The following is a 27,408-nucleotide window of genomic DNA, read 5'->3' on the forward strand; positions in this document are numbered from 1 at the left end:
AGCACCGTGGGAGTGGCTATGAGCCAGCAGGTCAGTGCGGTCACAGGCACTGGCCAAAACGGCCACAGGAACGCTGGGGGACCCAGAGGAGGAAGAAGCCAATTCAGGAGTCCCCAGGAAACAAAGATGGGGGCGAAGCAAGGTGAAAAGCTGCTGACCGTTGTCTGGGGAAGGAATTGGCTGGAGGGCTGGGGAAGAGACATGAATTACCAGGAAAGGGGCAGGGATAGTGAGCTGGAGTTTCGTATTCCCAGAGGAGCGAGAGGAGGCTACAAAGGGCAGGACCCAAACACAGCAAGGTGCAGAGCAGGCTGCCTGCCAACAGCCTCTGTGGCCTGTGGTGGCACGGGGTGGTGGCAGTCCCATTTCCCTGTGTCTGGCAAACGTCTTCGAACCCATGACATTGCACCCAGCTTGCTCCAGTATCATCCGAGTGCACAGGACTCAGGACGAAGATCCCAGAAACGTGTTTTGTCGTGTTGGGGCTGAAGCAGCCTTGCTGTGCAGGGCTTGTCCTCGAAGGCAGCTGTCTTCCAGCAGGCACTTCCAGATTTGCTGGCCAATGGTTGAGAACCTTTTTTTCCCCCCTCCTATTTAACTAGCCACTCTCAATCTTCACATCAAAGGCAAATGTGCACTCACTATATGGATGCACACTTTTTTTCACAATTAAACCCCAATCTCATTACAGGGTTTTCCTGGCAAATGATGTGTTAAAACAATTAAGCGTACGTATAGCCAGAAGTCAGCACTGCCTCTGGCCATTCTGACCTCGAACTTACGGACCTGTCCCCAAACACCGGGTCGGGCACTCTGCCTCCCAGCCGGCGCCTGTGTACTGCTGAGGAGCAGGCGGTGCAGTGACCGCCCACAGGCGCTTCCCATTGCCCCCCGGCAAGATGGCGGCGCCGCGAACTCCACGGCTGCCCGCGCTGCGCCCACGTGATGGCAGCGCCCCGCGGGAGCGCGGCGGAGGCGAGAGCTCGGCAGCCCCTCCCCGCCTCCCCCGACCGGCCGCCGCCTCGTCCCGCCGCTGTCCGCAGTGTGGAGGGGCGGGGCTGCTGACTGTTGGCGCCCGTACGAGCAGGGGGTCACCGCCAGCAGCGTTTGGCGCGGGGCGCGCTGAGGCCGGGTCACGCAGGATCGGTCGGAGGCTTTGTGGTCATTGGCGGTTCGAGTCCCTCTCGCCTTGACATCCAAACCCGAATTAATTTTTCCCGAGCAGCGCGGCGGCAGGCCCTGGGCAGCCGGGTACTTCCCTGGAGGCTGCGTGACGGTCTGCCTGGCGCCCGGTGTCGCGCAGAACAAGGAGGGGCGCGGGACGAGCCACGTCTGGCCGCAGGAGCAGCCGGAGAGGACAGGGCGCTGGGAGCTGTACCGCGGGGCTAGAGATGACTTCCCTCTTTCGGGGCTGTGAGAGAAGCTAACGCCACAGAATCAGAGAATGTTAGGGGTCGGAAGGGACCTCCAAAGCTCATCCAGTCCAACCCCCGTGCCAGAGCAGGGTCACCTATACCACATCACGCAGGAACGTATCCAGGCCAAGGCTCCGAGGGGAGCGGGGGCGCAGTGCCTGTGGTCCGGCAGTTTCCCCGAGGCGTTTCTATTGTGTGGGGAATCGGTGTCCTGGCGGGTGCGAGGTGAGCCGGCGTGGTCGGGAGGTAGGCGCCCTGTGGGCTGTCAGCTCCCCAGTCACGGTCGTGGCAGTCAGACACGCTGAGGAAACGCCGCGGTACTGTGCAGCAAGAGACGTGGGACAGCGAACAGCGAGGAGGAGCCTGCTTTCCTTTACTGGCTGTCATGATTTACAAGGGAGAAACGTGAAAAGCTACCCCTAATTTCCAGGACACCGAAACGTGGTGGAAATGCCTCCGAGCGTCAGAGCTTTGTTCTGCTCGGAAGCGCCTTTTTGCTTGCGGACCCCATTCAGTCGTTAACTTGTGGCTATTCGGTGGAGCAAGGAAGGCAGGAACCTGGCCATGGGCTGGGTGCCGAGGAACGGCAGCGAGCAGGGCCCGTACCAGGCTGTGGGCAGAGCGCTGGGCATGAGGAACGCCTCGGCGGGGCCGCTGGTGTGGCAAGGCGGGAACGGCAGCGGGGCCGGCGCCGCGCAGGGCGAGGAGCACGGCGAGGAGCAGACCTACCGGCACTTCACCACCACCGTGCAGGTCGTCATCTTTGTGGGCTCCCTGCTGGGTACGTGAGTGTGGCCGCGGGCGGTTGCTGGTGCGGTTTGTCTGTCGGTGTGGTCAGCGACTGCAGACCCCGCGGTAACCAGCGTCGCTTGCTGCCTTAGCGACTTTTCCTTTTAGGTGTTGGGGCGTATGATTTCACGTCCCTAGTGGGTTCTCGCTGTGAGAAAGATATTTCTATAAAATGCTGTGCATCACAGATGAGCACCGGTACATCATATGTGCGTATGTATAAGTAAACTTGGCTGTCAGAATTGAAATGGGCAAAAGTAAACAGGGGTTGATGCCAGCCTTGTTTTCAGCTGCAGTGAGATCTGTTCTCTTACCACAGAAAAGGGCGTGGGGTGTTGGAACCCAAGTTTTACTGAGTTTCTGGCTCATGCTGCAGTAATTCTCTGTTTGTGTCCCACAGATTTTAAATGAATCTTTTGGAGGTACTTTTTAGTGTCGATACGTGTGACCACGGGCAATCTTCTTGTCACCCTTAAGGGAGGAATCCTGCACTTAGATACCTGGCAGTAAATTAGCCACCTCTTGGCACACAACTTTACAAACGCGTGTATGCCTGCTTTCTAAGTGGCTGTAGTATGATTTGTTAGGGATACACGTGCATCTCTTGGCCCCCTCAAAACACAAAATAAGCCTTTTGGTGAGGCAGGTTGGAAATGGGAGGTCAGGAAGCTGGATGTCAGTGAAATGCCACTGCTACCTGAATCCTTCCCAGTTCGCTGTTTGGAATGATGAGGCTGTGCACGCAGGGCTCGATTGAGAAAGTCTCCATCTCTCTTAGGACTTTGCTGATGGGTGCTGGATCTTGTTATCAAGGATTAATTGTTGTTTTTCCTGATCTTGAGTAATGCTAAAATCTATTTCTGTCATCTTGATAATTATTCTAATATTGGCTTCTTCTTGGTAATATTTAATACCACTGAAATAATTCAAAGAAGTTGCTAAGCATAGGCTTGGACCAGCATTGAGCTCTGAGCTCAGCAAGTGATACCCCTCTGCTCTGCCCTGGTGAGACCACACCTGCAATGCTGGGCTTCCCAGTTCAAGAGAGACAGAGACCTTCTGGAGAGAGTCCAATGGAGAGTCACAAGGATGATTAGGGGACTTGAGCATCTCCCCTGTGAAGTGAGACAGACCCCTGGGGCTGTTTGGAGAAGAGAAGGCTGAGATCTGATCAATATCTTACCAGTATCTGAGGGGTGGGTGTCAAGTGGAGGGGGCCAAGCTCTCTTGGGTATTGGGCAACAACAAGTTCAAGCTTGAACAGAGAAGATTTCACCTCAACATAAGGAGAAACTTCTTTACAGTGAGGGTGACAGAGTCCTGGAGCAGGCTGCCCAAAGTGGTTGTGGAGTCTCCTTCTCTGGAGACTTTCTAACCCCACCTGGATGCATTCTACCTTGGGTGATGCTGCTCTGGCAGGGGGGTTGAACTGGACAATCTCCAGTGTACTGTGATATGCTTGCTGGTTTCTACTGTAAATCAAGGGTCTTCTGGCTTTCATTACTCCTCTATCCAGTGTGGGTAATCTTCATGCTTCATGCTTTTTTTTTTTTTTTTTTTTTTTTTTCTCTATTTAGCATGTAGGTATTGTGGGGAAGTGATGTCTTTTGCCCTGTGTTGGATAGTACCTGGCACAAATTGACAGCCAGCAAATAATGTCCTAAAACTAACAAGATTAGATGAAAACAGAGTTTTAGGTCTTTCGGGTTTTGAACCTTTAAGACCATACATTTGAGTCGTATGTCCAAACGTATGAGTGTGGATCCTCCAGTTTTATTTGCAGAAGGAAACATACACTGCTGTGTAACCACACCTTCAGCAGCTAGGAGTTTTTAAAAGCCATCCCCACCAAAAGATACCTTATGCCAGGCTGCTCTAAGTCATGGTTTGGCACTTTTGCAATTTGCTTTCAAGAGGTAGACTCTGTGAAGCTGTTAGGAGCTGCTACATGGGGTTTATCTGCAGATGGATGGCTGGGAGGCTAATGAAGCTTCCAGATCAGTAACTTGTCCATGCCTTTCAAAGTGCAGCACAGGAAAGGAAATGGTCTGCTTTAAAGTATGAAAATACAGTAGCCCAATTACAAGTAGCAGCAGGCATGGTGACTTTACAGTGATGGAAACCAATTGTAATGACTTTTTTTTGAAGCTGCCTTAATTGTCAGTCTTCCTGCTGTCCCCAAGCACCGTGTTAAGAACATCTATGACACATGCTGCCATACACAGCTGAAAACCTGAGAGCCTTTGAAAATGCCTTCCCCTGTCACCCCCCCCAAAGCTAGTTCTATTCCCTCCTTGCTGAATGGAAGCACAGCTACAAAGAAGCTGAAGCCCAGTGCCAGAAATTTTGCTTGTGCATGTGCTGCACACTGTCTGCATCAGCAGGGAAGGAAAACTTGATGGCCTACCTCACACTTACACTTGCACAAATGCTGTTTTGATTGTTTTCCCTCAGAATTTGTTCTCTGCCACAGTCCTTAGAGCATAGGTGGTGTTCCTGAGCTGTTCTTTGGTCCAGTGAGCCTTTGGTTCCCCTTTGCAGAGGGGAAGCCATTCAAAGACAATTAGGCCTTTTCTTCCCCTGCAGCCTGAGATGGGAGACACCTTCCTCAGAGCAGGATCTGTGAGTTTGCATCCTGCATGTGCAATCTGTACAGCCTACACTGTGCCCAGGTCACTTTGCTGTTGGATAAAGCAGTGCTGCCTGTTTAAAAGGAGGAAGGGATTTCTCCTTCCAGCTTGAAAGGGAGCAGGCATACACTCATGCCTCAGTCCTGATGCTGAATTGGGGGGTCTAACACAAGCAGCACTCCTGCAGGAGGTCCAGTCCTGCAGGAGGGCAGAATCAGAGTTAGGACTGTGGATTTAATTTGGGTTCCTGCTGTGCAGAAGGATGTGATGTGATAGTTGTGAGAGAGATGCTCACTGTTCTTCTCCTGTTTATTGGAGACCCGCAGAGGACTTACAACAGCAGAAGAGATCTCTGTGTTGCTTTTCACTGTGTTGTGAAAGGACAGTGCTGTGGGGAGTGTGTCATGGTACCTGCTGAGGACAAGACAGAGGCAAGCTGTTTATGGTCCCTTCACAACACATTCTATCTGTTTCTTTTAGGTAGCAATAGCAGTGGTTCTAGATTCTTGAACTTCTGTCTTTAAAAAGGATTGTGGAATTTCTGTTGTTCAAAACTTCTGATTTTGTAAGGAATCAGATCATCCTGTGTTTGGAATGAATAAAGCTATTCTTAGTCCAAAAATCAGGTATAACTTAGGGCAGGCAGAGGTGAGAGTTCTTCAGGTAACTTGGTCCTGAGTTAATGAAGCTGGGAGGTGCTGAAGAACTGCAGTGTTCAATAGCTGCTCGTGGGACTGTGGGTCCTGCATGGCTGCTGTGGAAGTGATTGCTTAGCAGGCTGCCTGTGATTTTGATGTGCAAGAAGGGAGCAGGAAGATGGGGTAGATCTGCAGCTCTCTGCTTTGACCTAGATAATGCTAGCTGCTGTGCGCTCCTTTGACTGTAGCCTACCAGGAGGTTTCCACCCAAGACAGGAGGCACTGGAAGGAGGAATTTGGTCAGTTTAGTTTATGTATGTATTGTAACAGTGTGAGAGCTGAAATCCGCCCCTGCCCCTGACAATAACCAGGCTGGCTCAGTCTGGAAGCAAATGAAAGCTGTATTTACAAGCAAATCTACAATCTATGATGAAATGCAATGAATCTGTACAAACAGACACAATTCACAACAATTACAAATACGTACAATCAACAGAAAAGGCACGGCCAAGCTCCCTTTGCTTCCCCCAAAGAGAGTACCTCCCAAGGGGCTTCCCCCCAGATCCTCCTGGTAGAAGGCAGAGTCAAGAAGCAGAGAGGCTGTTAGATACAGATTTCCAAGGTCAGTGTGTTATCTTCAGCCAGAAAAGAAGAAGCAGCAGCTAGACAGAAGCCCAGCAAGTTGTGAACTCAGACTCCGACTGCCCCAACTTTGTTTTGAGTAGTGGTTCTTAAACATTTCTATCTATCCAATGGAAGTGTTTAGAACAATCATTATTTTGCATTCTTACACCCAATAGTGACTTATTTACATTCTTTTGCTTTCTCTGCTTGAACTTTGAGAAGAAAAATTAAAAAGAGTTTTAAACCATCACACCTGAGTAGCAGCTCAATTTGCCTCTATAAAGACAAGATTTGCAGTATCCCTATTACAAGAAAGATCTGGACATGCTGGAATGTGTCTAGAGAAGGGCCATGAGGATGAGCAGAGGGCTGGAGCTGCTCTGCTCTGGAGACAGACTGAGAGAGTTGGGGTTGTTCAGTCTGGAGAGGAGAAGGCTCCCAGGAGACCTTCTTGTGGCCTTCCAGTATCTGACGGGGGCTACAAGAAAGCTGGGGAGGGACTTTTTAGGCTGTCAGGTAGTGATAGGACTGGGGGGAATGGAGCAAAAATAGAAACAGGTAGATTCAGATTGGATGTTAGGAAGAAGTTCTTCCCCATGAGGGTGGTGAGAGACTGGAACAGGTTGCCCAGGGAGGTGGTGGAAGCCTCATCCCTAGAGGTTTTGAAGGCCAGGCTGGATGTGGCTCTGAGCAACCTGCTCTAGTGTGAGGTGTCTCTACTCATGGCAGAGGGGTTGGAACTGGCTGATCCTTGAGGTCCCTTCCAACTCTGACAATTCTATGGTTCTATGACCTTCAAGACTTGCAAGCCATTTCTGCCTGTGATGCTTAGTTTGGTGCATCAACACTGCAGAATTCATCTGGGGAGCTTTAAATGCTCTGCCCATGTCAGTGAACTCCCTTACCAAAGGCATGAAGTTGGATACCAAGGAAATCTGAGACTGGGAAGCTGTGTCCAGGCTGTCTTCCTGTGCAGTTCCAGGAGCAGTAGTGGCAGTTCTCCTAGTAATGGCGTTTCCTAGCCTTTGAACTATTGACTCAGGGCAGGGCTGGAGGGAACCTGCAAGCACCTGCCTGCAGTGTTTGAGCTGTGCTTGGATCAGGGAATGTGGAGCATGTCACAGAACAGCTGCCAGTGTGCTGTGCATTGGCAGAGCTAGGAGCAGGCCTGGGCCTCTCATTGTCTCTTTTCTGGTCCACGTGTGTACTGGGTACTCTCTGAATTCAAGAGGTACTGCCTGAGGAGCTCTGCAGTGCCAAGTGCCTGTGTATCACAGTATGACAGTATATCAGAGGTTGGAAGGGACCTCAAGAGATCATCAGTTCCAACCCCCCTGCCAGAACAGGATCACTTAGGGTAGTCTGCACAGGAATGCATCCAGGTGGGTTTCGAAAGTCTCCAGAGAAGGAGAGGGGTGTCTTGGTGTGGGCTTAGGAGCGCTGCACTCAGCAGCCTCTGCAGGTACAGTACCATTACATCTATTGCTTCTAGGAAAAGTTACTGCAGGGAAGGAGCAGCCAAAGCAGTGAGGCTGCTTCTGTCAGGTGTCACATGAATAGCTGGCTTTGGCCCCTCAGTTGCCCTAACTGGCTTAGCAAAAGGAAAGCTAAGCTGCTGGAGGTCTGTGTGTGATGCAGCTGCTTTCATTGCCTTACACCTGAGGGAGAGCTAAGGATGTGATGGGGAGAGCTGGCTGATTTTCCTGGCCACTAGAAGGATGCAGAGGGAGCAGTGCAACCTGAGGAGGAACTCTTGCTGTCAGTGCTCATTCCCTGTGGTTGGCTTCATCCTGTGGGGTGTAAGCTGTCAAGAGATTTGAGCTTTGTGTGTCCTAACTTGTTTTGAAAGGGTGTAGAAGTCACCAGGGGAAGAAGCAGGATGGTAGAGATTTGCTCAGGGACTGACTGCTTTGCTTCCTGCACAGATCTGCCTCTCTGGTTCCCTCTGTATTCTGCCTGATTCATGTAATACTTTTCCTGCCTGAAAGGGCCAGAGGAACTGCTTTGTTTTATCTCACCTGAGCATCAGACCAGTTCCTTCTTCCTGGCATCAAAAGGACGTGGCTGAGATGATGAGGTCAGGATCACTGGTGGAGAGAGATGATGATTTGCAGTTGTGTTTGATAGTGATGAGGGTCTTTAATTCCTGTGGCTGCAGTCAAAGGGATGGGGCTGCTCATGTGAGGTTGATAAAAGGAAGGGTAAAAGAAAATTTAGCTGTAGAGCCACTGTCTTGTCACATGACTAAAGCTTGGAAGATGGAGGCCATGAGGGGCTTTGGGAGGTTTTTCTGTCACTGGGTTCTTGTTTCAGTCTTCTTTCTGAAGCTGTCCACAAGTGTTCACTTGCTACCTATTGCCAGGGTAGGAGAGGGCCATCAGGGATACAAACTTCCACCAGGGATACAAACACCAGCACCATGTTACATGCAGTTCCTAGAGCTGCTCCTCTTTCAGCACCAATCAAGTTCTGCCTAGGATTTTTGAAACTTTAAAAATATTTTCATCTTTAAATAATAAGAAGATTGTTGCTAATTGTGTAGGGACCTGTTTGGAAAAGCTTTGACAAGTGCCATTAGAGTGGTAGAGGAGGCAATTCTGTAATATCCTCATGCCCATGGGAAGTGGATTGCTCTTGCTGGAGAACAGTTAGGCTTCTCCTGGTTTCATGTGGTTCGTTGTGATCAGAATGGTCAGTGTGTCCCAGAGCAGTGCAGGCCACTGGTGCTGTAGCTGTGACTGTCTCACTGTGCTGGGCTGTCTGCACCTCTGCCATCTGTGGAGAGGTCTTGTTCTCATGGGGCAGCTGCAGGGATTTGACTGCCTGAGCTCAGTGGGCCAGGGCAGTGAGGCTGCTGCCTTCTGCTGTAGCAGCTGCTGGGCTGGGAGCTGCATCTGGTTGTGCAGACATATTTGCATAGAGGACCCTAAGGGAAAGACATTAGAGACATATTTTCTATCATTCAGCACTGCAGTTCTCTTGTTTTACCCTAGCAAAGCGTTTCCTGAGTTTTGTTTTCTGTTTTCCATTTCCCCCCTTCTGTGTCCTGTGTAAACAGATTTTGTCTTGTTTGTTCTCTCCTCATGCAGACCATAGAGAGAGAAGGAGCTCACACAGTGCTCTCACTCTGACGTTTTTGGGGGCATATCTCAGGCAGTTTGGGCTTCTAACGTGCAGGGCCTGCTGTGAGGATTAAGTGCAGCGTGGTAGGGCTGCAACCAGCACTGCAATACGTTTCAGTGATGCACAGCAGAACAGCCAGGCTGCAAAGAGGGGAAGTCACCAGTGCTGGTGTGGTTCTCACTGTACACTCACAGTCAGAAGAAACAGGGAATTCAGATCTTTCTGTCGGAGGTCAGAGGGGTAAGGCAAAGTTTTTAGGCTGGTTGGTTGGTGGTTTTTTTGTTGTTTGGTTTTTTTTGGTGTTGTTTTTTTTTTTTTTGGTGGGAGTTAAGAATTTAAGTTTGTAACCTGAAATTGCTAGTATTTTTTTAATTGAGATAATTTCTTCTTTCAACCCCCTCCTGCAGAATGCAGACAGGAAAAAGCTTTCATGTTTTTGGCTGCAATTCAATCCTGATTGAACAGATTGAAAATAGAGTATTGAACATGGTAACTGTGAAAAAAGCAGTAGCTGTTTGATTCAGAAGAATGTATAGTTACTGCTGGTACTCCAGTGGCTGTCACTAGCTTGAGAAAGAATCCAGGTGGACAACGACTTCCAAAGAGGTGACAACTTAACTAGAGAGCAGTGACCCAAAGCTGCTTTCTTTTGAGTGGGGGTGACACAGGGCTCCTTGCTAAAGTGAGTATATTTTAATAGCTTCCTTTCTGTCAAAGAAGATTCTTGAGATCAGGTTTGCAGTGAATATGTGAATAGGGCAATACTGCTCTACAAGGTATAGTTTTCTCTTCCTGTTAGAACTTACCAACTTGCAGAGACTAATTATTACTTCAGCATGGTAACCAAACCTTTGACTGGAGGAGGAGGGAGTATTACTTCTGAGCTTTGGCAAGGAGAAGTCACTGGGAGTGGCTGCAGCTGAGTGCAAGCAGAGGGAGGGGACCCTAGAAAGCAGGGTCTCCAAAGAGCAGATGCCGCCAGCCTGCACTGTCAGGTGGTGGCGGTGGGAATACAGTGAGAATGCAGTGGGCAGCTCCACCTGCTGTGGTCCTTGGCTGAAGGTCAAGGAAGGCCAGAACAAGAGTTTGGAGGGGGATCAGGCTGTGAGCTCTGTCACTGATGCTGGCTTTTGTACAGGCACTTATGTACAAAGGTGCACACCAGCAGCCATGCTGCAAGGAGGGAGCTGCTCCAAGCTGTGCTTTTGCTGCCTGTTGCATGCAGGGAGCAGGGCTGGGTGTCACACTGCTCCTAGGTGAGACTCCCTTACCAGGGTTGGTAGTTTCTCTTAGGTTATTATTTCCCAGGTTTGAGAGCCTGCTTGTGCTCCTCAGATTTCCTGAGTGTTCACAGTTCTCTTGTTAGCCATGTAGATGAAACTGCAGGAATACTTTCTTTTATAAAAAGATTATTCAGGAATAAAGAGCCACACCTGACAACTGATAGAAATGAGAATGAGGAAGAGGTGTCCTCAGTGCCAGCATCCACTCCTCAGGCTGAATATGCATTTTGCAGTGAGTAAAAAAAATGCACAGAAAGTATCCCAAATAATTCCAAATCCAGGAAGTTTTCCCAGACCTGGTGGATCAGTGCCTTACCTGGGCTTTTGGGGGGTGAGGCTCTTTGGTATTTGCTCGTTTGTCTTCCCAAGTCTGCCTTGTACAGAAAGAAAGGTCACTGGGAAGGCTGAGGATTTCTGATACAGCTTGAGCTCCATTCTAGTGGTTATAGCATTTTCTTTGGAGACTGTGGGCTAGAGTAGTGCCCTCCTGGTTTGAAACCATGCTGTGGTGATAGTGGAGAGGTGTCCTTTGCCAGAAGATACCAGATTTCCAAGTGAGAAGTGAGCCTCTGCTACTTCCCCGGTGTCCTGCAACACAGGAAGAGGCAGGGCTTCAGGCTTGCCCTTTCTCCTGAGGATTTTCCTGAGCTCTTTGGCTCCAGCCTCTCCCTGCCTTTGAAACTGCCTTTCGTCTGCCTGTCCTGACCTCTGTGCACAGAGATGTGAGCTGGGGGTGTTGCAGCACCCAGCTGACAAAGGAATAGCTCCCTTCTGGACTGCCACCCTAAACAACTGGCAGCCCACTAAGGTGTTTGTGCAGGCAGCTGTGTGCTAGCACAAGGAGCTCATCTGCCAGGGAGGGCTGCCACTGGCATTCTCTGTAAGGAATGAGGCAGGGGCTCTTGCAGTGAAAAAGGCTGCAGGTAGACGATTTAAAGGCTAGGCTGACAGTCAGAAGGACAAGGGACATGTCTGCAGTAGCTCCAACTGCCTACACTGAGGGTAGAACCATCTGATGGGAAGCAGCAAAGAGAGGCTTGGGGAGGGAAAGGATGGTGTCTTGTTTCTGCTGGTGTCATTCTTAGAAAAGCTGGAATTGTTTTAGAATAAGTGTTCCTTTGCATGGAGGAATTTTATTGCTGATTAGCTGATACTGAAAGTTTGGTAAGCAAAGAGTGGCTGAAGTTGAAATGCAAGGGGAAGCCTCAGGCTGGTGTGAGGATGTGAGGTTGCACCCTCCATAAAGCCTGTCTGCAGTAGGTGTTTGTGCTCTTGGTGTCGTCTCAGGTGAACTACTGAGCAACTCTTTTTAGAAGGAAAGTTGAATTTGGGGAGTGGGTGAAGAGGGCTTGTGTGAGCCTCCACGGTCCCCGTTGCCATGGAGACCTCTGTCTTGCTGCAGGAGAGGCTCCTTGGCCGGCTGTGGCTGAGGGACTGCTGAGCAGCACACCGAGTTTTAAAGCAGAGGCGCTGAGAAAAGAATAATTTAGCTGGTCGAGGAATGTGTGAGGTGCAACAGCTGGCGTCTGGAGTGCAGGAGACACCGTGTGCTAGGGAGCTGCTGGGGAGGGGGCTGGCTGCTGGGATTAGACGATGGGTGAGCGATGTTTTTGAGCGTTGTGTGTGTCGAGGTGGTTAAACTGATCCCTGTTAGGGGTGAAACTGATCGATCCTGGTCACTTTACTGTCCCCGTGTGAGCACTGCAGTGACAGCTCCGAAGCAGAGCTGTTTAATTGAGTGGCTGGGTGGCGTGGTGAGTCACATCTGCTCAAGGCACAGCTGCTGCCTGGCCGTCTCAGTGAAAGTTTAGCTACAGCAGGGCTTTGTATTGCACGTTCTGGGCAAGAGGCTGGTGTTGCAGCCATGAATGGACCCAAGCCCTTAGGGAGAATCTTAGATGGTGTTAGTTCTGCTGCACATCTCCAGCAGGCACCACGGGCACTTGAATGAGGTTTTTACTCTTTTCTGTTCATGTTGGATAGTTAATTTTTTATTGGCATGATGTTGGAATAAGTAAGTTTGCCAATTATTTGGAATATTTTCCAAACTGTAGAAAACCATATGCTCTTCTGCCAACCATCCCCAGAGAAGACGCGGATAAAATTTGGTGTGCTGCACAGGCTGATAGAGGCCAACCTTCTGCAGCCCTTTGTCCTCATGTCCAACTGCAGCAGGGCTGAGCACACATCCCCAGGAGCCACCCAGGCACTTGTGTGCATAGGTGCAAGAGCAGCTGCACAGACTGGCACACAAAGACAAGGCAGCCCCTTGCAAGTGCAGAGAGCACCAGCAGTAGCCTGGGTATGACAAGGCTCGGAGATCATGCAGTAGATTGTCCCTGTACTAGTGGGAGTGCCAGTGTGGAGTGTTTGGCAGAGAAAAGCAGAAGTGGCTGTTATATACAACCTGCATACATTGAAGGAAGAGCTCCCACATGATCAAGATAATGTTTTGTTTTCTGGATCTACTTCTTTGTATCCTGCAGGGCCCGTGGTGGCAGTGGGAATGCAATGGGCAGCTCCACCTGCTGTGGTCCTTGGCTGAAGGTCAAGAAAGGCCAGAACAAGAGTTTGGAGGGGGATCAGGCTGTGAGCTCTGTCACTGCTGCATGGCTTTTGTACAGGCACTTATGTACAAAGGTGCACACCAGCAGCCATGCTGGAGGGAGCGAGCTGCTCCAAGCTGTGCTCTCATCACCTGGCTCATCACCTGGAGCACCTCCCCTGTGGGGACAGACTGCAAGAGTTGGGGCGGTTCAGCCGGTAGAGAAGGGCTCTGGGGAGAACTCAGAGCAGCCTTCCAGTACCTGAAGGGGCTACAGGAGAGTTGGGGAGGGACTTATGACAAGGGCTAGGAGTGCCAAGACAAGGGACAATGGAGATTGAGACTGGAGATGAGGAAGAAATTCTTTCCAGTGAGGGTGGTGAGACACTGGCACAGGTTGCCCAGGGAGGCTCTGGATGCCTCCTGCCTGGAGGTGTTCAAGGCCAGGCTGGATAAGGCTTTGAGCAACCTGGGCTGGTGGGAAGTGTCCCTGCCCATGGCTGGAGGTTGGAGCTGGATGACCTTTAAGGTCCCTTCCAACCCAACCCATTCTATGAATCTATGAATCACGGAATGTAAATGACTCTGCATTCTTGGTGTCCAGTAGAGGTGGTCACTGAAGCAGCAGCTGAACTGGAAGACTTCTCAGTGTTTATGTTTCCTATACTTGCAGCCTTGATACCCAGTAAGAGAGGGGTTCTCAAAACACTCTGTGGTTGGCTGGGCACTGCTAGACTGTGCAAATGGCAGAAAGAGCAGGAGTGACTGTATTGCACCCTTCTTCCTTTCACTGCTGATGAAATGCAGTCCCTGGAGCACGGACAGACTCTTGCTTTCTGAGCACTGAAGTTACATGTGAGCCCTCTTTATTTTTAGCATCTTTAAATTAGATTTAGCAGCTGGAAAGGGGTAAGAATTGGTGCCTTGCAGTCAGACAGCTTCCATAGACACATTGCAGCAAGGAGAATACCCTGGACTGGGAGGCCTCTGGTGGTTGTGACGATGTAAGTAGCAATCATGGCAGTCAGGAAAGCAGCAGTGAGAACTAATTGTCTTACTCTCTGCTCATGCCTTTCTGCTGTTGTTGGGGATTGCTGTGAGCTGCATTAGTTCTGATATTCAGCACTGGAGCTGACATTCTCCTCCATCATGAAGACAGCCTGGCTTGCTTCCTGACAAGAGTGAGCCTTGCCTCTCTTCTGCCAGTTCTCTTGGGGCAAAACCAGCCTGTAATTTTTTGTTTTTTTTTTTTTGGATCACAGACTACTTTTAGTCTGCTTTTTCTACCACCTTTGACTTAGTTTCTTGTCTGTCAAAGCAGTTCTTGCAAGAACTCCACCTTTCCAGAAGACTGATAAAATATGAATGCTTCTTGTGTGCCCTCTCGTATCTCTGCATGCCTTGTGGCACTTGGCTTGCCCTTACTTTGCTCGTGTTTCTGTGTTTCTCATGCCAGAACTGCATCATTTCTCTGATGGACTGCTGCAGCAGGGGCTTCTCCCAGTTGCAGACTTCTTTGGGATCAGTCCCCTGCTCCCATGTGGGGTCCTCTGGAGCCTGCAGATTGGATTCTGCGCAGGGCAGAAAGGGCTCAGCCTGCCATCTCACTACAGGGAGGAAGGTGAAAGGCTGCCTTCCTCCCTCCTTCCTCACCAACCTGGCTCTCCACATGGCTGTCTCTTCTAAGTCCCACTCCTGCAAACAAAGCAACTGACCCAAGAGGTTCCCCCCTCCTAAATATGTTATTGCAGAGGTGCTGACTGGCTCAGCTTGCTTGGCTAGAAGCAGGTCTGAAGTGGAGCTGGGGGTGCTTCTGGAAGCTTCTTCCAGGTGCCACTTCCCCTGCCACCAAAACCCCATCAGAAAATGTTTTAAAAGATGCAGTTCTTATTTTGCCTGCTTCACCCAAACACTGCTGCATTAATAGCAAAGGGAACACTGCAAGGAACACCCTGTACAGGGCAGCAGAATTGCTGTAGTGCTTAGAGAAAGAGCTGCAGCACTCAGTAGTAGCTTACAGAATGTTCCTTTACTTCACTTACACAAAATTTTGTCTATTATCCTTATTTCCATCTAGTACAGTTCTCTAATGCTAGATCTGGCCAAGTTCAGTATTCTTTGTCTGCAATTTAATTTGAAAAAAGCAATAAACTGACAGCAAAGCAAAACTTGTCTGTCTGCATCCAGCCTCTGTAGTAGAACAGCACAGACATCCTTTTGTTTGGCTGATTTTAAAACAGAACAGAAGCATCTGGTTGAAGGAGATACTAAAACACCCCTGCAGTTGGCAAGGGCTGATACTGTATGGCATGGTACCAGCCTCTGGAGTCGTTGATTGTTTTCAGCAGTTAAGAAAGTACAATTGCACTTCAAGTTAGAAAGGAGCTGCAAGCCACTGAAGTACTCTTTGGCTTCTGTCCCTCCAGTCATTTCTTTAGAGCATAATGTGGTCAGATGTCAATAAGCAGCTGTCTCAGGGACTGTTCCAGGGGGTATTGATTACTCTGTGACTGAGAGCATAGCTTACATGGGCAAAGTGGATGTGACAGGATCTCAACCAAAGAAATTCTCTGTGGCAGTGTCTGGGAAGGGCGACCAGAGCCTTCCAGCCTCTGTTATCTATGCATACTGCTAGTAAGGGGCTGCTTCTCAGCCTTTTGGCTAAGATCAAGTGTAGTGTGTAGTCTTCTTCTAAGACCATGCAGAGGAGCCTGTTAATAATGTTACAGCTACGTGGATCTTGGCATCACTGGTGAGGTGTTGGTAAGTCTCTGTCCATTCCTTCTGCTGTCTTCAGAAAGCAGGCAACTTTATGGTCCTGAGAATCTCTTATTGGTAACCTTGAGCTTCATGTAACACTGGAGTGAGAGCAGGACTGGGTGAGCATCAAAGCAGGACACAGCTCTGCCAGTGTCTGCCAAGCACCTGCTGATCACAGGCACCTGAAGCCTAGCATCAATGATCTGCAGCCCCAGCACCTGATGAAGGCTGCTCCAAGCAGTGCCTGGGCTGCTGGAAGTGTGTGTGGGGAACAGGGCATCTGAGAGGGTCCTGATGGAGAGGACTATTCTTACTAGGGAAAGGCCTCATCAGCCTCCTCATCTTCACCATCACCACCTGCTGCACTGGCAAAGACACCAATGGGAGGACATTTGTCTTGAGACTTTCTTGCCTTTCCTCCCTCTTCACCATCGAGCAGAATTTTTCCCATTCCCCCTTTCTCTCACTTTCTCTTCTTTGGTTTTGTAATTCTCTAAAGTAACTTTGAAGTCCACGTTTGCCACCAGCTGTGGCCTCCAGGAATCATTTTGGTTGTGTTTAAGCCTTTGGGCAACGGATGGAAAGCGCTCAGACACTGTAAAACTTCAGAACCTATTTCTGGTCTTTCTGTCTAGGCTGTCTGGGCTCAGACTAGCCCAGACTGTGTAAGTTTGCTTTCTGCCATGGCAATTTACTTCATGTCTAGAATGCCTCTTGTTCCTAGGGTGCTTTCCTTAGCTGTGTCCTGAACTAATGTACTGGGTCTTTTCTTCTTCCCTGGCTTAATAACTTTAGTGAAGCTTTAAACTTGAGATGAGCTTGACTATTTTGCATTATGGGCTGGTCTTTGGAATTGTGCTTCCCCAGCATCTGGAAGCCTTCAAAATATCTAAGTTACTCTGAAGTCATCTGAAGAGCTCATGATGTAGAATTCTAAATGCCAAAAGGCAAAGGAAGCAGCAAATGAAGGTGGCAAAGGAAGCAGCAAATGAAGGTGGCAAAGGAAGCAGCAAATGAAGGTAGAGTGTATGAGGGTAACAGTAGAGGAGAAATGGTTGTGATGTGCACATACATCCACACAGCTGGATCTGCCAGGAATTCCCAGTGAGTTCTGCCTGACTGCCCTGGGAAGCTGTACAGGTGGATGTTCACAGTCTCTGGATATCAGGTTTGGGGTCTCATCTATGAGACTCATCACCAGCTCTTGCAAAACTGGGCATAAGTCACTTCCAAAGGTAAGGTGGCTACTTAGGGAACGACCAGATCTCAGCTCCAGACTGCAGTTTCTGGCCTCTCCTCTTTGACAGAGGCAAGGCTGTACCTCTGGGAAGTCCAGGAATGACATTCTGGTATACTTCTGGTTTTAAGAGAACAAACCACACACACTTTTAAGAGCCCACTTCTGTTTTGCTTCTGCTGGGTTGTTTTTCAGATAAGTTTTGATCTGTGAAGTGGTTCACAGTGGATTAGGAGAGTCTTAATTAGAAAATCCCTGCTGGCTGTTGAGTGCTTTCTGTGGCTCTGATTAATTGGATACTGCTCCTGTGTGCACTAATTCTGCCACCACTTGAGGAGCCTTTGGAACAATTTGCTGCTGCTCAGGGGTTCCCAAAAGATTGATTATAAGCTCAATGCATCACAAGAGCATGCAAAAAAATCCAAACCCAACCATCCTTTTAACTCTTGACAGTTGCAAAGCCTGTAAAGAGCTGGAATAGGGACTGAAACCTGGCTGTGGATGTAGAGCTGAGCTACAGCAAATGACTTTGATCTGTGGAGAAGACAGCAACCACAGGGGAGGGCTTCCTTATGGCTCATTTTAACTCTTTGCTGCTAAACCTCCTGAGTGCAGAGAGATCCTTGGGAGAATGTTCTTTTTGGCATGGTGAGCACTGCCAGAGCAGCTTGTAAGAGAGCAGCTTGTGAAAGCAGTCCCAGGTGCTACCAACGTGCTAGCAGTCAGCAGAGGGTACCAAGTGACAGACCTGTGCTGCAGCAGCATTCCCCAGAAAACGTGCTGGGAAGTGCTGTACATGGCAGTGAAGCTGTGGGGAACCTTGATTTGATCTCAGGCTTTAATCAACTTTGGGGTGGCCTAAAGCTTCTAAGAAAGCAATCTTGGTCTGGCTGTCTGGTGGTGTTAAAACACTTTCTGCATTTATACGGGCTAAAGGAAATGTTCTTTAGAAAACATTGTCAACTCTGTGCCTTTGTGAATGTTCAACTTCTTCAGCATCCAAAAGAGCTTGTCTTCAAACGGGTTAGTTTATTTCCAGGTTCTCATCCTGAATTCAGGTGAGTTAGCTTGGTTAGATCTCAGCCGCTCTTGGCCCAGGCAGTAGGGCAGGATTTGATTTTGAATGCTGCAGAGCGAGGAACAGGAGAATTTCCCAAGCATATTTGATTGGTTTATGTTCCCCTGTGCATCTTCTGCTAAAGGTCACAGAAGTGTAAATCAGTTTTGTCCACAAACGGCAAAACAGAGGACTCCAGACCATCCAGGCACTGGTACTAAACAGCAAACCAAGGCAATCACCTCCAGCCTCTCTGCTTGCAGGCTGTGCAGCGCAGTGTGGAGCAAGTACAGTGATAATCCAGAGGAGAAAATTAAGTTCAAAGGAGCATGAGTGAAGGGGGTCATGCAGATAATGCTGGGAAGTGCCTCTGAAAATAGCTGGGCACTGTTACTGCATCCGAGTGAAGAGGAGAGCTGTGCACACACTGCAGTGGCAGTGCAACGTTTGGCTCTATGGCAGCAGCCCCAGAGGCACAGAGCCTAGCTTCAGAGGGCTCAGAGCAGACAAATGTGAATACTGCTTTGAGTTTTGTTTTGCATTTCAGTAAGTGCAACAAATGTCCTCTCAGGTTTGTGCTAACCCAGATGAAAAAGAGCTCTTGTAAATAGTAACGCAGATCCAGGAGTCCTGAGCAGCTCTCACATCCAGGAGAGGTCAGTCTCCAGCCTGCAAGATCCGCTTCTCCCTCAGCTCTTGCTGTGGGGTTAAAACAGGATCTTGTCTCCCCTACCATCATTGCCTCTCATGGCTTTGCAGAGCTGTGGTTCTCGTGGGCTGTTGTACTGAAATGCCTTCAGATGAGATTTTGTTCTATTGTGTCTTCTGAAAAGTGGCAAACCCCTCAGCTATGGAGCAATTGCATGAAATGTTCATGACTGCTCCAATATAGCTGTGGTAATAGGTATTGAAAAGAGAGTTTCAAACAGCCATGGACAACTCAGTAGGGTAGAAATGGGAAATTAATAAGTGAGTTAATGTTCACAAATACAACACTTGGCAGAGGGGTTACACTGAGAGAAAAAGGAGTAGCCACTAATGTGTATTGTAGCTAACAAACACAGCATGACAACAGCCTGTGTACATCTGCATGCTTTTAGTGTTAAAAAGAATTCTTAGAAACAAAACATCACCTAAAGATTATAGATTTTTGGCTGAAGAGGAGGAAGCATTTCTTCAGCCTGGGGTCTGTTCCCCAGCAACATGAAATTGGTACAATCACTAAACACAAGTTAGAGGCAAGGGAATCATTTTAGTGCTGGTTGCACTGCATTTCAGTTTCTCTGTTTTCAGAGCAGCATGAATCCGGTAATTGCATTATCAGTGTCCATCCCAGTGTGGTGTTGGAAGGAAGCAGGAAATGTAAGCAGCTGCCGCCTTCTGCTTCCTCCGGTAGGCTGTGCAGAGGTGGTGCTCATGCTGACCACACTGCTGTGGTGAGAGGCTGGGGGAGGAAGGAGCTCTCAGCCCAAGAAGGGTCTGCTGCCAGCTTGGGCTAGGCCCTTTGTGGTGGAGAGAATTTGAAATGGGGATCAGGGCAGTGCAGATCAGTCTGTGCTCTGTGTCTCAAGGAGGCTAAAGCTGGGCTTCACCTTGGCCTGTGTGGTGTGTACACGGAGCAAGCTCTGCCTCTCTACTTGTGTTTCCCCCTTTTGTATTTCAGAGGAAAAACCTGGCCTCCCTCTTTTGTAAGAGGCTTTGCTCATACTAATTTGATGAAAGGGTTAAAGAAGTGGAGGCAAACTCTCCATCTCCTCTTTGCTCAGCTGTCTGCAGTAGGAAGAACTGGAGGTGACCTGCAAGTCCTGCTTCCCTGAGCTGCCTGCCTCACAGGCTTAGCAGGGCTGAGGAGGCAGTAAGGTAGCCATCTAAACTGGTCCTGAGGCAGCCAAAGGCAGGGGTAGTGGCCTGTTGAAGGATGAAAAGTGGTCTCAGTGCTCAGGTTTGCATTTTGGCTTTCATAGAATCCTAGAATGGCTCAGGTTGGAAGGGACCTCGGAGCTCCTCTGCTCCAACCTCCCTACCACGGGCAGGCAAACCTCTCAACTAGACTCAGCTGCTCAAAGCCTCATCCAGCCTGGCCTTCAACATCCCCAGGAGCTTTTCCAAGTAGGTTTATTTAGAATGTTAGTCTCCTTGTATGTCCTACAGAAACTCTATCATCTCAGCAAAGGAAAGTGAGTTATGAACTATTTTACAACTAAGAAGTACATAAGGCAGCTTGGGATCAGTGGAATGACCAAAAAAAGGACATACAAAACTGATTCCCAATTCAGTCTGCTCATTTCCAAGGACTGGAACTAGTCCTTTGATTCATCCCACAGTTCTCTCAGTGTATGGCATTATGGAATTTGTGTTTCACTTCCATTTTCTTGGCAGAGTATTATGATCAGATCATGTTAGAAACACTGCCCTGTGAGTAGTACCTTCCACTGCCCTTTGTAAGGGAGTTGTCTGTGAGCCACCAGCACCTCTGTGGTTCCAGAATGTTGCAGAAGCTACAGTTGCATGGCTGCCATGAGTACTGTAATGAGCCATGTGGCACAAATTCCTGGCCAAGGACCTTGTCTGGTTTTTAAAAGCAACCTCAGACATGTTGCAAATTAGATAAGAAATAACTGTTGCTCTGTTTGGTTTAACTATATAAAATGAGGAACCCCCCTGCCATACTGGCAATGCCTGCTGCTCTGTACTGCCAGGTCAGGAGCTGGGGCTGGGCTATGGAACAGCAGTGCTTGAACAGCAGTGAGTAATGCAGATACAGCTCATTAGTATTGCATTGATGGGTTTGCTCTTGTGCATGCACAAGGTGCTCTGTGAAGCGTTTATCTACCCATGGTAGCTGTCAGTTACTTCTCTCTATTAACATGATTTACCAATAAGGCTTGAAATGTTAAATGGACTATTCCACCCTTGACACAGGAACAGCTTCTGACTGATTTGCTGTAGGAGCTCTGAGGTTACATCATTCCAGCTGTGTATCAATTTATAGTGTATTGGAAAATCCTCATGAAATCAGCTCTGACTGAACGTTCTTACAGACCTAAACATTCTGTGCCTCAGCTGCACCTGGCAGCAGAACACAAGTGTGACATTTCATGCTGCACAGGGGTGGCTGATGGGGAGTTGGTGTCCTAAACCCATGCAAGGAATCAGATGGCAGAGTTGTGGCAGTGTTAGGTTTCAGTGCAGAGCTGCTTCTCCTGTGCCCAGCAGTTTGTGGAGGCCAAACAGGAGTGGCTGACTGCATTTCTAGCACCAGGGAAGGAGAGGAGTGCAAATGGCCACCTCCCCTTCCCTCTGCAGCAGGGCATTCACCTGGCTGCTTGGAACATCACTGTTCCTGCCACACATCAAGGGTGTCTCGGGGTGGATGTGAGACAGTCTTACAGCCTGGCTTTACCTTCAGAACTCTCTTGCTGGAAGAGGGTGTCCAGACCTGGAACTTTAAATGTGTTTCTTATTCTCAAGGTCAAGAATAAACCAGCAGAAGTATTTCTTTAGTGTGATTACCTGGATCTGGTTCCCTTTACTTCAGTTAGTTGAGGGCACTAACGTGTCTCCCTGGATTTGGAGTCATCAGTCCTGGTTGGATGATCGACTACCTCTTGGCCTTGCTAAGGAGATACATCTTAGAATCCTTCTTGTTTTTTTTTTAATGCTTTGGTTTTTCCATTTCCATTTAGGATCAGTCATCACCTTGTGCCTCTCTGATGTATAAATGACATTGTGACATGACTCGTAGAAGTAATCAAAGAGTTGGACCCCAAAAGATAGCTCAAGGGTTCTCTAACAGCTCCTGAAGTATTAATGAAAGCACCTCTGATTTCTTCTGGGTTCATTCTAATGGAGCTGAAACTTGCTGTGGAAGTCAGGTTATAAAGTCAGTGCAATTCAAATTAGATGAAGATTGAAATAAAAAAAAATAAACCAAAAGCACTCCAGCTGCTCCCCTGCTCCAGGCACTGCTGTAACAGATTATAGCCATTTGGGAAGTACTTCTTTAACAACTGAGGGGTTTAAGATCTTCCTGAAAGCAACTGGTTTGACTGACTGAACACGGGAAACTTTAAATCAGCTGACTGAGAACTGCCTGTGGAACAGGTTGTCAGGCACCTGCCAAAACAGGGTGATGATTCCATTCTCTGCAGCACAGCAGGTGGTGAATGCACAACTCAATATTGTGTCAGCTGCTCAAAGGGAATTTGCATGACACCTGACACCACAGGCAGAAAATGGAATTCCAAATGACACCAAACTACTGCAGACCTAAATGGTGCCTTGGGGAGGTCAGTTTGGAAGTGACTCCTGCATGCTTCTGCTGAAGCTGTGCCTTGTTGTTCCAAGAGGCTAAGCCTGACTTGCTGGTGTGGCTTTGGCCTTGCCACCTGTACACACTTTGCCAAGAGTGTGCTCTTGCTGGCATTTTGTGTGAGCAACCACAGGAAGACTCGACTCAGCAGATAAAAACTTGGGGGTTTTGTTGGTAAGAGTCAAAATCAAGCCAAGAAATGGTAGTGTCAGCAGGGAGAAAAGTGGGGGACTGCAGCTGCTTTTCTGTGTGTCACCAGCCTAAGATGCTGCTTCCTTTTATTGTATGTGCTTTATAAAAGCACTGACAGGTCTGACTACTTCCTAAAGCAGTTACCCTCAGCTGAGAAGAGCTCTGGTTACTGTCAGCAGCAGCATGTGGTGGTTGGTACAGTCTGCAGAAAGGACTTTCCTTGAAGATAGGAGGCTGAACTTCGCCTGCTGTCCAGCTGCAGGAGAGGAGGTGGAGTTGTCTTGCCAAGCAGTGTTTTTATGCTGGAAACTGCTGTGGTGGATCTCATGGTTCTGCACAGTACAGCCAGGAGGGATAAAGGAAAGAAGAGTTACATTTATTCAGATTACACTGGTCTTGCCCTGCAGTTACTGCTGCTGCAGAACAGCTCACACACAAGCTCTGCACTGAGCAGAACAAGGCAAGGGGGCAAGGCAGCCTGGCTGCGCCCATGGAGTGCATGTCTGCATCTCCTGCACCTAGAGTGGCAGAAGCTGAGAACTGCAGGTGTTGGGTGACATTTGAGATAAGGCACTAATAGTGAGTTCATCAGACACTAGTATTGAGTTCACAAGACACTAATACTGAGTTAATCTTCATTATTACACAGTTCTATTAAGTCTTTTTCTCTTTCCTGGTAGCATTCTTGCAGTGTATTTGAATACTCAGGATGGCTCATTTAGTGCAGGAGTCAATCATCTAACCCCACTGTTTGGATATGCCTCTGAAATCCCCTGATTCATCACTAGAAGCTGGGAGGAGATAGCTGGAGAGTGCTTGTTTGCAGTCAGCTGGGTTACAGCTATTACTACTTAGCACAATGTGCTGGCTCAAAGCAGTGACTGCTGGCAAACCCTACACAAGTGTTTGGATTTGCAGGACCAGGGAACATTCACGTGCATTACCATGACTGCTGTTGGGCTTGGGGGGTGCTTGGCTGGTTGCTTTGGTTTCTCTCTGTTTATCCTTCCTGTCTCTGCTTGCAGGTAACATCATGGTGCTGTGGTCGACTTGCAGGACGTCATTGCTGAAGTCTGTCACAAACAGGTTCATTAGGAACCTGGCCTGCTCGGGGATCTGTGCCAGCCTGGTCTGTGTGCCTTTTGACATTGCTCTCAGTGCCAGTCCACACTGCTGCTGGTGGATCTATACCATGTTCTTCTGCAGAATTGCCAAGTTCCTGCACAAAGTCTTCTGCTCAGTGACCATCCTTAGTTTTCCAGCTATTGCTCTTGACAGGTAAGAGAACAGGTTTACCACATTCCATGATGCTTGTTTCTTCTTTCTCCCTTTGAATCCCTTTTCTCCCTTCCACATTGGTCTTGCTCTTGTTCCAGTGCTTTGCTTGAGGTCTGTGGCTTCTCTCTGGAATGTATTAGAGTATTCTTCTCTGTGAGGTTGGAAATGTGTAGTGTTTAGTGTGCTCTGGCAGCTGTGGATATTTATAGAGAACTTTGAGCCTACAGATCCATCTTCAGAGAAGCTTCTGCCTTCTCTTTCTTCCTGTTAAGAACTCTTGGTCAGTAATGGCACTTGAAAGCAGTGCTCTAGACAAGGTGCACATTTTGAACTGGAAGATGAAATCCCTTGCCTGTGCCTGAGGCAGGTGTGCATCAGTATGGAGTTTGAAATGTAGATTTGGTTGCAAACATGACATGTGTATGTAGCCAGCTGTGTGTGTGGCAGTACAGCCAAAGCCCCTCCCCACCCTGCAAAGCTGGGATGGGGGAAGCAGAGAAGCTGGGATAGAGGGAGCCAGGGGGAAACGCCTCCCCCACCTAGGTCTGTGGGTCAGTGAACTCACATGAGCCCTTCCCCTAAGCCATGTGCCCTGCCAGGCATGGTAAGACATAGCCCCGGTGCTGGGACAAGTCTGGGCAAAGGAACAGATCCTTCTCTGTTCCTGGTGCCTACTTTTGTCTGGCTTTGGACATGCTCTCCTCGTGACATACAACAAAAATTGGAGCTGGCTTTCATGAGAAGGGTGGGCTATGGAGCGAGCCAGCTCTTTCTCATGGGTCCTCTCCCACCACACGTGTGGACTAAGCAGCTGGAGCAGGTCAGGAGGATTCTCCGATAAAAAGGGATGAAAAGAGGAATTCCCACAAGCAGCAAACAGCCTTGTGAGTATCTGAGATATTCCTAAAGTCCCTGGGAAGGTCCTTCCTTTCCTAAGTGGGGTATTACTGCTGCTTCTGGATCTATCTTTTCACAATACTGTTCTCAAACTGCCTGTAACCATTGCCACGGTGAAGATAACCCTTGGCCGAAGGACCCAACCCTTACAGCCTTTGTGTCATGTTACCAGGGAAGCAGAGCCAAGCTATAGATAAATATATTATTAGGAGTTTCTTGCCTTGTTCCCCCTTGTTCCTGACAATGTGGAAGCTCAGTTTCAAGCAAAAGTGGCTCTTTGGATGGAGGGTTTGGATTCCATCAGTTCTGCTGATTGGAAGTCACTAATGCCACCTGAATGCACAGCTCCAGCAGAGTGGCTGTTAGTGAGGTGTTTGCAGGGAAGGGCAGACACTGGTTTGATGCACTTTGCATTACTGGCACAGTGGATTTGCATGTGCCAGGCCTTCAGTGTGGCTCACCACAGAACATGTGAACTCTAAAGAACCAAACTCTGTCCCTGATGGAGGGCTGTGCCTGTGATGTTACTGCCTTGATCAGTGCAGTATCTATGTGGTGCACGCCAGTGTCACGCTGGAGCAGCAACCATTGGCCTTCACCACTAAAGCTGCTCTGATGGTGAGTGTCCCTCGTGGAAACCCTGCGATCTGAGAAGTCCAAAGCAGTACCAAGCCTGAAGTCTGAGTGCATGTCAGAGGTGCACTTGACTTCTTTTGGTGCACACAGAGTGTTCAGTGTTTGACTGTTCTGCTCAAGGCCTTACCAGCCTGAGCTTGTGCACAGCAAAGCCCCATTGCACCTGCAGTAGGTTGGTTCCTGGCATTTGTGACCAGCAGCTTCCTGCAAGTATCCAGAGCAAAACCCTTCTAGAAGCAGCTGTCCACATTCACTGTGTCTGCCTCCCAGTGTGACACAGCTGTGACTCCATCGTGGCCGCTGACATGTGGTGTCCACTTTGCAGGTGAATGATGGAATCTTCAAAATCATGCTCAGCCACATCAACCAAAGGGATGCAGCCTCAGGAAGTGAGAGGCTTGCTCAGCACCAGCACCTGCCAGTGCTGTTAGACCTGCACAGGCAGTGCCTTTTTCTCTCACAAGCAAGCAAGCTGGCAGCCTGGTTAGGAATCTAGGACAGGGTACTCAGAAAGCTGCTGAGAGGCTCCTCAAAAGCACTATGTTCATTCCAGGCTTCACCCTCTCCTTGGATCCCTGGTAACCTGTGATTTTTTTGACAGGTACTACTGTGTTTTATACCCCCTGGAGAGAAAAATATCTGATGCCAAATCCCGAGACCTGGTCATCTACATCTGGACCCACGCAGTAGTGGCTAGCATCCCAGCACTCGCCGTGACCAATGTGTCTGATATTTATGCCATGTCCACCTGCTCTGAGTCCTGGAGCTACTCCCTGGGGCACCTGATCTACGTCGTCACCTACAACATCACCACTGTGATCGTGCCGGTGGCTGTGGTGTTCCTCTTCACCATCCTCATCCGCAGGGCACTGAGTGCCAGCCAGAAGAAGAAGGTGATTATCGCCGCCCTGAGGACCCCCCAGAACACCATCTCCATCCCCTACGCCTCACAGCGAGAGGCTGAGCTCCAGGCCATGCTGCTCTCCATGGTGGTCGTCTTCATCTTCTGCAGCGTGCCCTACGCTGCCCTGCTGATCCACCGCTCCATGCTCCACACGCCGCGTGTCTCAGGCTCCCTGCTGCTCACGGCCATCTGGCTGCCCAAGGTGTCCCTGCTGGCCAACCCCCTGCTCTTCCTGACAGTGAACAGGTCAGTGCGGAGGTGCCTGCTGGGGACAGTGCTGCAGCTGCACCGCAGGTACAGCCGCAGGAACACTGTCGGTGCCAGGGGTGCTGCTGACGGGAGCCTGGAGCCCAGCCTGCGCTCGGGCAGCCAGCTGCTGGAGATGTTCCACATTGGGCAGCAGCAGATCTTCAAGCCAACAGAGGACGAGGAGAATGAGACCAGATCTGTTGGCTCCAGTGACTCCCCACAAAAGGAAGATCCTGCTGGTGGTTCTGAGGTCGGAGGAACTTTGGTTCAAAGATTGATGGCACAGACGGCTTCAGACTCTGCTGCTCAGGTGGCACCAGCTGTTCCCACAGATGCTGAGGCAGTACATGACAAATACTCCATGCACTTTGGGTTTGGACCCTTTGAGCTGCCTCCACAGTGGCTTTCAGAAAACAGAAACAGTAAGAAGCGACTCCTGCCTCCTCTGGGGAACACCCCTGAGGAGCTGATCCAGACAACACAACCCAGGGGAAAAGCAGAAAAGAAAATCAGCAGGAACAATAAAGTCAGCATCTTTCCCAAAGTGGATTCTTAGTAAGAGCAGCAGATGGCAGTGACAGAGGAGGGTCACCTTCTGCTCTCTGTGTGATCCCATGGATCTTCGTTACGCTGAGATTTGTTCCAGGCTGATTGGTTTTGGTGCCAAATGGAACTGAAACAAAGAGAAGGGAATGGTAAATACAAGTGCTCCTTATTCTTGCGTGCAGCAGGTGGTGGTGGTTCTGATTTCCCTGGGAAAGCCCTGCAGTGGTACCTGCCTGGCTGGGCTTCCCAAAGCTCCTCTGGCTTTGGGCACACTTTGTGTGGCGGAAGCGTGG

General features: G+C 49.2%; 1 protein-coding gene across 1 annotated transcript; it reads left to right on the top strand.

The window, feature by feature from the left end:
* The first annotated feature begins 1,979 nt into the window (after positions 1 to 1,979).
* On the top strand, positions 1,980 to 27,257 carry GPR176 (G protein-coupled receptor 176). Its single transcript, XM_054400694.1, has 3 exons — positions 1,980 to 2,196; positions 23,631 to 23,883; positions 26,018 to 27,257. The coding sequence occupies exons 1-3, from the start codon at positions 1,980 to 1,982 to the stop codon at positions 27,123 to 27,125; spliced, it is 1,578 nt and encodes a 525-aa protein (XP_054256669.1). The 3' UTR covers positions 27,126 to 27,257.
* The last annotated feature ends 151 nt before the right edge of the window (positions 27,258 to 27,408 follow it).

The sequence above is a fragment of the Indicator indicator genome, chromosome 4 (genome assembly GCF_027791375.1).
Source record: "Indicator indicator isolate 239-I01 chromosome 4, UM_Iind_1.1, whole genome shotgun sequence".
In the NCBI taxonomy this organism is placed as follows: Eukaryota; Metazoa; Chordata; class Aves; order Piciformes; family Indicatoridae; genus Indicator; species Indicator indicator.

What these genes read in the sequence shown, in the direction of transcription:
- GPR176 (XM_054400694.1), top strand. Translation starts at nt 1,980, where the DNA reads ATGGGCTGGGTGCCGAGGAACGGCAGCGAGCAGGGCCCGTACCAGGCT. An exon ending in CTTTGTGGGCTCCCTGCTGG is followed by an intron (nt 2,197 to 23,630) that starts GTACGTGAGTGT and finishes CTCTGCTTGCAG; the next exon opens with GTAACATCATGGTGCTGTGG. An exon ending in CCAGCTATTGCTCTTGACAG is followed by an intron (nt 23,884 to 26,017) that starts GTAAGAGAACAG and finishes TTTTTTTGACAG; the next exon opens with GTACTACTGTGTTTTATACC.